The 13,814-nt window shown below is 42.3% G+C and overlaps 1 protein-coding gene across 5 annotated transcripts in view; it reads right to left on the minus strand.

Annotated features, from left to right (window-relative positions):
• IRAK2 (interleukin 1 receptor associated kinase 2) overlaps nucleotides 1-13,814 on the minus strand; it is a 32,119-nt gene that overhangs the window by 1,817 nt on the left and 16,488 nt on the right. For 2 of the 5 annotated variants that reach the window (XM_035106564.3, XM_035106563.3), the window contains exons 4-12: nucleotides 12,493-12,602; nucleotides 11,647-11,841; nucleotides 10,091-10,140; nucleotides 8,497-8,611; nucleotides 5,952-6,061; nucleotides 4,445-4,640; nucleotides 3,358-3,420; nucleotides 2,349-2,552; nucleotides 708-1,215 (exon numbers count right to left, since the gene is read on the minus strand). In XM_035106564.3, the coding sequence (XP_034962455.3) occupies nucleotides 708-1,215; nucleotides 2,349-2,552; nucleotides 3,358-3,420; nucleotides 4,445-4,640; nucleotides 5,952-6,061; nucleotides 8,497-8,611; nucleotides 10,091-10,140; nucleotides 11,647-11,841; nucleotides 12,493-12,602 (1,551 nt within the window). Of the gene's footprint in view, nucleotides 1-539; nucleotides 617-699; nucleotides 1,216-2,348; nucleotides 2,553-3,357; nucleotides 3,421-4,444; nucleotides 4,641-5,951; nucleotides 6,062-8,496; nucleotides 8,612-10,090; nucleotides 10,141-11,646; nucleotides 11,842-12,492; nucleotides 12,603-13,814 lie in introns of all 5 variants that reach the window. The other 3 variants (XM_035106566.3, XM_035106565.3, XR_015948261.1) reach the window with 2 other exon arrangements.

The following is a 13,814-nucleotide window of genomic DNA, read 5'->3' on the forward strand; positions in this document are numbered from 1 at the left end:
TGGATGTCATTGGCATACTCATGACGCCATTGCCCAATCCCTGGATGATCTGTCCTAGGGATTTCATGTTATACAGCAGGAGAGACTACTGCTACGGAATCCATTCCCCCCCCCCCAAGAGTTGATTTGTGGGTTTTTTTAAAAAAAACTGAGGGCTGCTACAAAATCAAAACTATTGCAGAATAAGTGAAGTATGATGACAACATGAAACCCATCAGCACATTCTAAATGATACCAAAATGGTGTTAATTACATGTCACATAATTTAGCTCTGACAGTCCAGGTCACAGTATAATTCTGAAGTTGCCTACTTTTGTTTTAATAGAACTTGCTGCTCCATGTGCTTGGAACTATCATAGAACCCTTGCATGATACCACTTCTCTTACTCTTTCAAATCCCTCCTATAGGCCCACTTTTTCCATAAAGCCATTGACACATCTTTCTAGTTCCCAAGCCTTAATGAAATACTGTAACTAAACATAAGCAATAGCATCTGAAACAGCCACATATTCCTCCCCCGTTCATCCACTTCTCTCACCTGCTCTTGTCTGCCCTGTGGCCAATTTTAGACTGTGAGGTTTTCAGGGCAGGGCAGGTATCATATTGTCATGCAAACTGATGAAATAATATTTGTATTTCTGTTACTATATACTTCATAAATGGCTCCTAATTTTCCTCAAAGAATATTTAAAAGTTACCTTGTTACCTTGTGAAGAACAGGCAGCACCAGAGCTTTCCGTATTTGTATTTGATGGAGTCGTTTTATTTAAAGAAGCAGTTGTTTCTAGTTGCTCCTTATTAGAGTCCATATTTTTTGTTGAGAAGACACTGCTATATTCTGAATCCTTTCCCAGAGGCTTTGTGGGGGAAATATTTTCTAGGTATTGAGAGTTGTTGCTTGGTGGCTGGCAGGCGGCGGCAGTAGCAGCATCTTTAGGGTCCCACGAAAAGTTACTTGATTCATCTGACTCACAAGGGACCCGTAATATCTGCCCAGAGTATGTTTCAGGAGACATGGTGTTCATCGAAGGTGGCAGCAAATCTCCACAGTTCAAAGACCCAGGATTCACTTCATTTGAGAAACCAAAATGAAGGGGGCTGGCTGGCTCATCGTTTTCTTCTGGAGTATTCATGGAGAGTCCACGGTATCTGCTCCACTCGGGCATTTTCTGACACTGTATTTGATGATCTGCCATTTCAATTATTTCATGCACCTGGTTTTTTTTTTAACAGCAACGTTAAAACAGCTCATTCAGATTTTCCTCATGAAAAGAAAGCAACTGCTTCTTTCAATATTTGCTGTAGGGACACACACACTTTAGTAAACAGGGAGGGAAAGCAAGAAAATGAAAGGGGTGGGACTTTGCCTGCTGGCTCCATCCATGACACTGCATGTCTTTCTGGCCTCATCTCCAGCGTACATCCACTGTATAGTAAGGGATGCCCACCAACACACAGGAGCCCCAGTTGTGTAAAATGCCTCCAACTGCATGTGTGTAGGTGACCCTTTGCAGATGTCCAGACAAACTCATAAAGATCAGAGGTGTAGGAGCAGCAGGTAAGAAGTCAGGCCAAGGGGTTGCGATCTCAACCCGCTCCATGTGTGATCCCTCATCCCTACACCCACCCCATTAATGAAGAGGGATATGGTTTATAGACATATTATGAGGGCTGGCATTCTAGCAACGAGTCTGGAGTGTTATGCTGTCACCTAGTCACCAGCAAGACAGCCTATATCTATTGCTGTGGGGGATGGTTGCCCCCTGCCCTACATCTGTTGGCCTCAATCCTTTATAGATGTATGGTCTGCCCACCATGTGGAAAAAAACAGGCACAATCTTACATCCACCTTCTCTACAATGATCTAAGTCACTGTTTGTGTAGCACCATGGTGCTTACTGTGGTAAATGCATAAAAAGTGAAGAAAAGGTCTGTGTTTGCAGACTGGTTTCCCTTCAGATCAAATAAATCTTTAGTGTTTTATCTGTTGTCGTGTTTCGTGGCTTTATTGCAACAGATATTTTCATTATTCTATAAGCCGTCTCGTGAATCTTTTCATTAAGAAGCAGGGTATAAACAAACAAATGTCCCTAAAGTCTGGGGATATATATCTTCCTGTCACTCTTTGCAGCTAAGACCAGGGTGTGTACAGTACTCGTGGCATCCAATAAATCAAGAATCTGTTCTGTGTGCTGATTTTGCACAAAGTAGCTCCCCCACCCCAAATAATAGCCAGATGCAGGACAACAGCAGAGACACAGACCTGCATTACTCAGCTGCAAAGCTATAAGAATGCAGGGCAAAGCTTTGCTGTTGTAGCAGGAAGTGGAAAGAGAAGTACACGTACCTCTGCCATGTTAACTTTCTTTTTCCGCAGGCAAACACAGGAAGCAGTGGCCAACCAAACAGCAGTCATTTCTGGTAAGTGACCTGCATGCTTGTCTTGATATTTGTGACATATTTCTGTGGCAGCAAGTCTTTCAAAGGTTTTCTCCTCCTTAGAACTGGATAGTTCCTTTGCCACCTGGATTTCATCAAGGAAGACGTCTTTCTATGGAATAAAATGAGAAGGAGAAATGCAATGTGCCAGCCCCTTTTTGTACAAGAACAGTATTAAGCTGGCTGGCTCATTCAGATGACTGCATCAATATTATACTATGAAGCAGAGGATAGTATTCATATTTAATTTTCATATAATTAAGGCAGGTCATACAAAAAAATAAATGGCAAGGTCATGAGAACTGAAAAACTACTATGGATTAGTTCTAGCAACATAGGCTTGCTCTCTAAGGGTTTGTCCACACTTTCGACTGCCCTGTGCCTAGAAAGCACAGGTCCAATAAGTTTTCTGTTTGCCCCATCCCTTGCCTGGGGAAAACCAACTCTTTAGCACTGAATCAGAGGCAGCAAATATCAATCTGCAGAAAACCCGATTAATGTGTGCTATGATTCAATGTGTGCTATGGACAGTGTTCTCGAAGCTACAAACATGAGTTTGACCAAACTGCGGGAGGCAGTGCAAGACAGGAGTGCCTGGCGTGCTATGGTCCATGGGGTCACGAAGAGTCGGACACGTTGTTTTTATTTTGATTATATATTTTGTGGTTTTATATTTTGATTTTGTTCTGTGAAACCACCCTGAGACCTCTGGGTATAGGGCAGTATATAAATTAAATAAATAATAATTTTAAAAAAAGTAGAGAAGATCATTCTGGCATATGCTGCAGAACTGATCTGCATAGGAAAACATATTTTGGCATAAGGATTGTATTCTTTGGACCAGGTTGAAGATCTTCTATCGGGAATGATCCTGCTTCAAGCACCAAAACACACACACACACACACACTTAACTTACCAGGTAAAAAGGATGCCTTCCTTCATCCATTGCCTTCATGCCAGTCAGTATCTCTGCTAAAACCTTGAAAACATTGTTTTTATAATTACATACTTTTTAGAATGGATTATTCCTTAAGATCAAAGGAATATCAGTATTCATTCTCTGCGTTCAAACGAGATGTCCATTAAGCAAACAGTCATTACAAGTAGTGCAATTACTATATTCAGGGATGTGTATATTGCACAGCTTCTGAACTGAAGTAAACAAATAAATTCATTGTTCAGAGAATTTAAAATCTGTGGATAAAGGATGCCAATGTGCAGGTGGATGTTTAATATTGCCTAATGTATTCTTCTGACAGTCGGAGCCACTAAGAACACTGAAACCCTGCCTCTGAAACATTGGCAATTCTTACTTAGCCCTTTTCCTGACCTCACCAAGGATTGCCTCCAGCACTTTTAGTCTGTTTTCACAACCATTCACACCAATTGAAGGTGTTCACATGACTCAGGCCCCAAATACCTGTGCTCATAGTTGCTAAGAACACTTTCCTATTGGATGTCTCAAGTTATAGTCATAACATTGGTTAACGTGCATTTAAAATGCATGCAACTGATGACTGCTGAGGCCTAAGGTCTAGAATTCATGCAATAATGAATCAATGGGTTACAGTACTATATAAATTAAATTTGGACTTTGGTATGGGCTGCCATACCAAAAAGGTTGCAAACCACTGGTGTTGGTTACACCACTCAGTGTAAGTGTTTGAATTAGTTTAGCTCAGCATTATCTACTCTGACTCACAGCTTCCATCCTAGATCTCAGGCAGAGCTCTTTACCAGCCCCATTAGCAAAAAAAAAAAATAAATCACTAGAGATGTCTAGAATAGAATCTGGCTTTTTGCCTGCAAGGAGTGTGTCATATCACTGATCTATGACCTATAATTCTCCAGACCCAGAGTCTGATTTTAAAATAAATTGACAATATGCAGCTAACCCATTTGGAGAAAGCAATATATGAAATTTGCTTCCATGAAACTTCCCAAACTCCTGATGAGAGGATCATATACTGTATAGCATTGCACACAACAGGTGGGCAACTTACTATTCCACAACCAAATATGTCCACTTTTTCTGTTAGCTGCCCATGCCTGACAAAATCCTCCGGGAAGTAAGTGAGAGAAGCTTGCAAGACTTTGGTTTTCATCACAGAGCGCTCTGATTTTTTCTCTGCAGGCTGCAACCTGAGACCAGAATGTCCAAGTTGTGGTGCAAAGTTTTCATCCAATAAGACATTGGAACTGTGCAAGCAAGATAAGAAGTACAAGTAAAACATCAGTGACAACATTGGCTTTCAACTAGTGCCACAGCAATACCTATGTTGGAATACAGAAATAGCATGACAAATATCTAGTAAGACAATAAAGAAATGCCTCCCACCCCCCAGTGGCATGCTTGGATGAAATATGGGTCTCTGTCTTGCATACAGTCACCAATATGGCATCCATAAGACTTAACATCTATACATATATTTGTCTTGGAAGGCTGTGTTTGGCAATTATTTTCTAAAGTTTCAATAAAGTTTATAAAAGAAAAGAAAATCGAAGTGTAATGCAATATTTGCCTTGATTAAAACATATAAATGAAACTTAATAAAAAAATATGGGTCTCAGTTCTGAAGACTACTGAGCTACAGGAAGTAAGTAGTCATTCACATCTGAAAGTGAAAATGTAGCTTGGGATAATGCAAACTAATTTAAGTACCCCTTTAATTAATAAGAGTGTCCTGACAAAGTGCTAATACTGCAAAGGTATACTAAGGCAGAAATGGTATCAGTCTTACTGAACTGCAGTATTTTATTTATACCTATTTTCCTGTGAATTGTAGGGCAAATAATATATCACCCCAAACGGTGCATTTTGCAAAACCTGGATCCTAAGAAAATGTGAATCTAGTTGAACATTTGTAGCAATAATTGGTGGCTAGAAGAAATGAATGTTACTCTTCTGGCATCCACTGATTCTTCCCTGTAAGTGTCCTATAGTCATTGCTCCCTGGGCTTACTTTTGACTGGGATGGAAATGGTCTAAAACCAGCAAAGGATAATCAGCCAGTGACAAAGGATTCCTCCCACTTCCACGCTGCCTGCAGATTCTGCAATGCCAAACGCTCCCTCAGCCAGCCAAATGAGGGAAACATGTAGTTTTCATTTGCAATAAGTACACTACTTGATGTTAAATCTGTTCTAATTCTGATTTCCAGTCCTAGCAAAAGAAAGCAGTATTTCAAAGAAGTAGAACACAGAAAGTTCCAGTAAGTGCGCAAAGATATCTAATCCTATCACAAACACATTTCAAGCTTATTGCTCTTCAATACAGCCGAATTATAACTGTAGTACAAAGCAAGAGACGCTGTAGGCATTGTCCATCATTGCACAAATAGTCTGCAATTATGTATGCTTTGCTATACAAAAACCAACAATGAACTGAAATGGAACCAATTTCTATTCTTGTCTTGCAACAAAATCTTTAACTAATTGAAAATGTTCACCAGCTTATATATAAATTGATGGCATAAAGAAGAGAACGGTGTTTTAAAGTCAGCTCCCCACCTTTTCACATTCCCATGAATAATTCCTAAGTGATGCAAGTGCCGAACAGCTTGAACAAGTCCCAAAGAAATTTTGATGCGTATTTCCCATGTTAATGGTTCAGAACCGCCCTGCAACAGAAGGGTAGAGATTGTGTGACCATCAATGTACCTTCCTCTGTAGAAGTAATCAAGCTCTCTGCTGGCCCAAATTTTCTGATAGGTGGACAATTAAATCTCATGCTGGTTCAATGCAGGAATCAAACAATTTGCAGGACTGTATTTTAAAATACAGGCATGGATTTGTCTGGTTGTTGGTTCATTAGGGGAATAAGTCCAAAGGTAACAGCAGTACAATACCTAATAAAAGTCATTACGCTGCTGTTACTTTTGGATTGATTATCTGAGCAGAACAGATTTTGAACTCCAATACTGCACAGATTCCGTAACTGGGCATCAAGAGAACTATGCTGAGCACATCCTAGGACTGGCCAGTCCTTATGGTATATCCCCCCTTTAATCAGTAGATTCCATGCTACACCCTGCTTTTTTAACCTCACCCACCCCCAGTTTTCAAAAAATGTTGGCTCAGGTGGAGGCTGCTACTCTTCACAAATCACAAGTCCAAAGAACTAGTCATACACTTATTTAGTTTCTTAAACCACAAGCAGAAGCTGACAGACAAATCCTGACCTGACTCACCTTGTGGCAGTATATATTTTCCCTACATAAAAGTAAGTGTAACCTTTTCAATACCTGACGCAGGCAAATGTTTGAACTTCTTTCTGCCCCTACACCAATTACTCACAGGCCAATTACCTTTGGGAAAGGGCCCGTAGTCCAGCGGCAGAGCGTCTCCTTTACACGCTGAAGGTCCCAAGTTCAACCCCCAACATCTCTAGGTAGGGCTGGGAATGTCCCCTGCCTGAAACCCTGGACAGCTGCTGCCAGTCCATGTGGACAGCACTGAGCTAGATGGACCAATGACCGGAGCTGTGTACAAACCAGACACTTAAAGCACACAGCTACACAGACAAATGAATCCTGGGAACTGCAGTTTACTCCCTCAGCAAATTATAATTCCTGGAACCCTTAACAAACTACAGTTCCCAGGATGCTTTGGTGGGGGGGAGAGAGAATGTGCTTTAAATGTATGGTATGCATGCAGACAATGTGTTACAAAAAGAATGTGGGTCAGCATGGCTACTTGGCTTAATATTCATTGATTCAATAGTCCCACGCCATCTCAAAAGTTCTGAGCAATATAAATAAGGTAAAGGGACCCCTGACCATTAGGTCCAGTTGTGACCGACTCTGGGGTTGCGGTGCTCATCTTGCGTTATTGGCCGAGGGAGCCAGCATACAGCTTCCAGGTCATGCGGCCAGCATGACTAAGCCGCTTCTGGCAAACCAGAGCAGCACATGGAAACGCCACTTACCTTCCCTATTTATCTACTTGCACTTTGATGTGCTTTCGAACTGCTAGGTTGGCAGGAGCAGGGACCAAGCAACGGGAGCTCACCCCGTCGCGGGGATTCGAACCGCCGACCTTCTGATCGTCAAGCCCTAGGCTCCGTGGTTTAACCCACAGCGCCACCCGCGTCCATGAGCAATATATATATATACACACATATAATTACATTTAAAGGAGACTTAATTTAAAGTCCTAAAAACAAAGACCTACATTGGCTCCCAGTACATTTCTGAGCACAATTCAAAGTGTTGGTGCTGACCTTTAAAGCCCCAAATGGCCTCAGCCCAGTATACCTGAAGGAGCGTCTCCACCCCCATCGCTCAGCCCGGATACTGAGGTCCAGCACCCAGGGCTTTATGGTGTGAGAAGTTTGGTTACAGGAAGCAGGCAGAGGGCCTTCTTGGTAGTGGTGCCCGCCCTGTGGAATGCCCTCCCATCAGATGTCAAGGAAATAAACAACTGACTTTTAGAAGACATCTGAAGGCAGCCCTGTTTAGGGAAGTTTTTAATGTTTGATGTTTTATTGTGTTTTTAATATTCTGTTGGGAGCTGCCTAGAGTGGCTGGGGAAATGTAGCCAGATGGGCGGGGTATAAATATTTATTTATTTATTTATTTATTTTATTGCTGAAAAGGAGAAGGTCCAACCTCCTTTGGCTAGCAGCTGGTGCCACGGTGTTCTTGTTCTTGCCTTCATCTCTACAGCTACAGTGATTGGCAACTGACTGGCCACTGCAGCTGCTTTCTTTCTAAAAGGAACAGGGAAGCAGGCTCCCCGAGCAGCTGTTTGTAAAATGGTGAGAGTGGCCCGTGACTGTGGCCAAAGTGCCTTTCCTCTCATCTGTGCAGCCAGGGCAACATTAGCATCGTCCAAGGATAGCCATATGGTGCTCCTCCAGTTGCTGTGGACCACAACTCCTTTCAGCCCCAGTCAGCAAGACCAGCTGCCGGGGATCATGGGAGTTGTTGTGCAGCAACATCTGGAGGGCACCCTGTTGGCTAATCCTGGTATAGTACATTAGAGAGTGTCAACTTTTAACACAGTATTTTTGTAGAACTGTGACACAGCATGCAACAGCAAACTGGTTGCTTACCTGACAGTGCAGTCTGTCCATCAACGATCCATTAGGCATGTAAGGGTATATCAGGCACTGAAATCCACTTTCTACAGTAAAGCCTAACAGCCGCAGAATGTTAAGATGGCAACTCCTAAAGGGTATTTGGACAGATATGTGAGAAAACGTAATGTACCAGAATTTAAGACACCTACTTAAGAACATAAGAAGGGCCCTGCTGGACCTGAGCAAAACAGCACTCTGAACCTGCGATTCTCAGCAACTGTCATTCAGAGGCATGCTGCAACAGTGGTGGTAAGTGATGGGGGTAGATTTCCTGTTCTGCCTCAGGCGGCAAAATGGGTTATGCCAGCCCTGATCTTCACAGTTCGGTATGCAATCCTTTCGGTCAGTAGAGAGTACTAAGTCTTGGATGTTTCAGATGTTTCCCTCGCTCTACACACTGCCATGTGAGATTAGAACGGAAATATGCCTCAGGCTCATGGCTCATGCACTCCCCCACCTCAATTCATCACTACTGCTTCCTGCCCTGCACATGAAGTAAACTAACCGGTCAAGGGCTTCTGCTCCAACTACTGAAATGACTTTCAAAGTCTAAAAATATGTGTGTGTGTGTCAACGACCCTTCTGACATGCTTATATTTACATTACAACTTCACCGCTATGTTAAAACTGAACTGAAGTGTTTTAGGCAACACGGGGGCTTATTTTTACATACAGACCATAGTGGAGAGATCCATCAAATTGTGCATACAAACACACATACCTACTTTTCTACTGCATGCTACAGGAGGACCACAAAATTATTTCTTATAGTTACTAAGAGCTGGTATCTGTATTGAATCTGAAATTGTTTTTACATACGAAGTGTGTGCGAGGAGGCAGACAGACAGATAGATAGATATGGGATTTTAAAAACGGTTTTTATTGTTAACATTTTTACTGTGAGATCACTTGGAGATATTTCATGGGAAGTGATTCATAAATGGAATCAAATACAGTAAATAAATAAACCGTTGCATCTTAGTGCATTTGTTAAGGGTGTGCATCAGTTCGTGTACCCTGAATTACAGGGACAATCTAGGTGAGTCGGAGAAGGGCCTCATGCTTTCGACCAGGGATTCCTTGAGCTATTGGCTGTCCAGAAAATGCACATCTGTTTCCCTTGCAAGCGGACTGGGGAAATGCCCAGAGCTTGAGTGCAGTGGACATAATGGAGAAAATCTTTGATTCTGACAGACGAGTCTAGCTTTTAATCGCAGTTAATTATTTTCAAAGATTTTACAACAAGCAAAGGCACATCAATGAATATTCAAAGACTGCGTAACAGCCTGGAATGTGTGCATTTGAGTTACAAGAGAAATACCAAAACAGCCTCCACTTACTTACCATTCTCCGTCCTGTAATGGTAAATTTCACACACACACACACACACACACACACACACACACACACACACACACACAAACACACACACTGCTGCAGGGGCTAAAAGATCCAATGCCTCCTAGAGCTTCTTCTAAAAAATATATATGCTTATTTGCATAATTCAAACACAAAGTAAACTGAAGCCATTTGAGCAGACACCATCAAGTTTTATGTAGCTACATACCGGAAGCAGATCTGTACCTCTGTACGAAATAGTTTTTGTGTCTGATTTTGCTGTGAAGCATAAAAAGAGAATACATTTAATTCTTGCCCCAATGGTCAACTCAGTTTAAATGATGAATAATATACAACCACTGTCCGCTATCCATATACCCACTGTCCGCTATCTTAAGCAGATAATTAAGCTTCAGTAGCACTAATCTGAGCCTAATATTAAAATGCTGAGTTGAGAATGGTGGCGATGCAGTTGGTATTTTAACTTTGATATCTTTTAATTTAATCAGTATACCAACCCCTTAGAAATCTCCTCTTTGTGAAGAATAAGAATAAGAAGAAGGTATGATTTATACCCCACCTCATCTGGCTGGGTTTCCTCAGCCACTCTGGGCGGCTCCCAACAGAATATTAAAGTGAGAAAACAGCAAACATTATAAGCTGCCCTAAACAGGGCTGCCTTCAGATGTCTTCTAAAAGAGACAGTTGTTTATTTCCTTGACATCTGATGGGAGGGTGCCACTACCAAGAAGGCCCTCTGCCTGGTTCCCATGCCTTACAAATGTCATACAATCCATACAGGGGATATCCAACTAAGTGCCATGAGCCCTATGGAAGTGTCACAGAGGGGGGTGATCAGAGCTGGAGGATGAGTGGGAGGAACTCAAAGAGCTGGTGCTGGAAAATCTTGGGGAATGTCCCAGTGTGTTTCAGGTTATCATTTCCAAAACTCAATAGGTGTCTGATCCGGGGGGGGGGGGAACCCAGTGGCCTCGGGCATGGAGAGGAAGACCCCAGGGAAGGATCAGGCAGTTAGCAGAGGAGCATCCCATCCCTCCAGATACACCCAGTTCACTGCCTTCTGCTGAGTCTTTGGCACCTCCTTCTGCCACTCAGGTGTGTGTGTCCTCCCCAATATCTCAGGACTCCAGCTGCTTGCTGTGCTAACAGCTGTGCCCACTCAAAAAGAAAGTGTGTGGAGCGGAGCATGTTGCTTGCTGGATCAACATCTTAGCATGTCCTTAGCCATGCATTTAGCCTTACATGTACTTGCTTGCACTTCTAACCTGTCAGACTGGTTAGGGCAGGGGTCCCCAAACTAAGGCCCGGGGGCCGGATGCGGCCCAATCGCCTTCTAAATCCAGCCCGCGGACGGACCGGGAATCAGCAAGTTTTTACATGAGTAGAATGTGTCCCTTTATTTAAAATGCATCTCTGTGTTATTTGTGGGGCATAGGAATTCGTTCATATTTTTTTCCTTCAAAATATAGTCCGGCCCCCCACAAGGTCTGAGGGACAGTGGACCGGCCCCCTGCTGAAAAAGTTTGCTGACCCCTGGGTTAGGGCCTCAACACTAAGCCATCCTCTCTGTGTGGTTATCATTCTTTCCATAGGATTTTCCAATTCTGTGCTTGTGGGTTTTGACCAAATCAACAGAGGTCTTAAGAGTGGGGGGTTGGGGGGAGTCTCAAGAATCCACTGTAAGAATTCAGTGGTGCACCTATTTCTAACCAGCTTTTCTAATTTTTTGTTGAATTCATGGCTTAAATGAAGAAAGTCACCTACCTCTTTTAGTCTTTTAACCACGTATAAATTGTTGTCCCTGCAACCTTTGTAGGCAGTGGCAAACATGCCTTCACTAATTCGGTTTTCCTCACTGAAGCCACTGGTGACAGCTTCCACTTCTTCTGGAGCCCACAAAAGGCTTGCAGTGAGGAGATTAGGAATAGCTTCCTGTTGAGGGATGGAAGAACTGCCAGGCTAGAGATTTCAGAGAGAGAAGACACAGCAGGGTTACTCCACTGAATACCACCAAGGCGGTGCCAGAAATGCTATTTCCACACCCGTCAAACCACAGACCCATTGCTACTTGACCCTGAAGGTACAGTATATGAAATGACACTTTTATGGGCAAATAGCACCTGGGGAGGGAGGGAGAATTTCAATGGGAAATCACTGCTGTGCTCTGATCCACTTCAAGAGGACACTGAATCAAGGCGCCACGTGGCTTCTTTTCTTTTAAGCAACAGTGGCTAGTTTAGTCATGAGTGAATAATATAACATGTAGTTTGGTCCTTGCTTATTCCTGACAAGTTACAAAAATATGTAAAATATCGGACATGATTTTTTTTTAAAAAACTATTTCTTATTTATATGTATAAATCTGCACCCAAACCAACAAGTTCACATTCAAACAAGAACAAGGATTTTTGACTGAAAATTAGGAAGAACTTGGGTGCAAGCCGTTTTGATAGCAGGACAGACTGCCTCAGAGAGGGTTTTTTTTTTTTTAAACAGAGCCCAGGTGGCTGCCTATCAGGACTGTTGTAGCAACAGATGCCCTGCACTTTCAGTGGGGTCAACTGGATGATTTTTAAGGTTCCCTTCTAAATCTATGAATCTAACATTTACCTTGACACTTGGCAATACTGGTGGATTTGAACGTAAAGAATGTGGAAGGTCCATAGAAGTTGGAGGTGGGGATAGAGGAAGCAAATGTGCATCTGGTTTTAGAGCAGGATCTGAAAGTGACAAAAATAGGTACTTTAAGAACAGGCCATTTGTGCAACCTCGAGGGCCCCACAAGGAATAGATTTGTTTTGTTCGGAACATCTGTGTCCGCTGAAGAAAACCACAGGGTTAGAAGTCCTCCAGCAGTTCACACCAGCTGTTCCAACAAAAGAACACATTATCATGTTCTCTGCCACTCTGATCCTCTACATGTTTGCTTGGAAGTAATGTCCACAGAGTGAAATGGAACATTCTCTGCTATCAATGTGGTTACATATCACCTGACCATTTTGTAGCTTTTCAGGCATACTGTATTGCTTGAGGGGAAACCTTAAGACATTTTTTTTAAGTACAGTATTACAAACCACTTCATGGTTGCTTAGCTGTAGAGTTTATTTTTACTTTATGTTTTTTTAAAAATGTGTTCAGATTAAGATGGTAAATATCACTACAGTCGTACCTTGGAAGTCGAAAGGAATCCATTCCAGAAGTCTCTTTGACTTCCAAAACGTTCGAAAACCAAAGTGCAGCTTCTGATTGGCTTCAGGAAGCTCCTGCAGCCAATCGGAAGCTGCGGAAGCCCCGCCAGAAGTTTGGCTTCCAAAAATAGTTCGCAAACCAGAACAGTCACGGTTTGCGATGTTTTGGAGTCAAAACATTCAGGAACTAAGCTGTTTGACTTCCAAAGTACAACTGTATTACAGTACTATTATTTCATAAAATTTATATACTGCTTGACTGTAGAAAACCACAAAGCGGTTTACAAAAAGATATAGTCAATTACGAACAGCACATAACTGTTTAGAGCATTATTTAGTCAAAAGTAAATTAAACACAGGGTTGGGAAAACCTGTGATGCTCTACATGTTGTTGGACTACAACTCCTGTCAGCCCAAACCATTGATGCTGCTGATGAGAGATAGAGTTCAATAACATCTGGAGGGCCACCTGCTCCCCACCGCTGGTTTAAATGGCCAAGTCTCCCAGTAACTCACAAAAAGGTAAGGGCCTATTATTTTCCCAATGAGCACCCAAATATTTATTTCAGGAAATTTAAATATGCACATCATTTATTTGATGAAGCATACAATTATTTTGCCATTTAAACTCAGGTACTATGTGTAAGATGCAATGACCCTCCTTTGATGGAGGAAGAGGTTAGGTCAGGCATCCCCAAACTTCGGCCCTCCAGATGTTTTGGACTACAATTCCCATCATCCCTG

Source organism: Zootoca vivipara, chromosome 2, assembly GCF_965207765.1.
Source record: "Zootoca vivipara chromosome 2, rZooViv2.hap1.1, whole genome shotgun sequence".
NCBI lineage: Eukaryota > Metazoa > Chordata > Lepidosauria > Squamata > Lacertidae > Zootoca > Zootoca vivipara.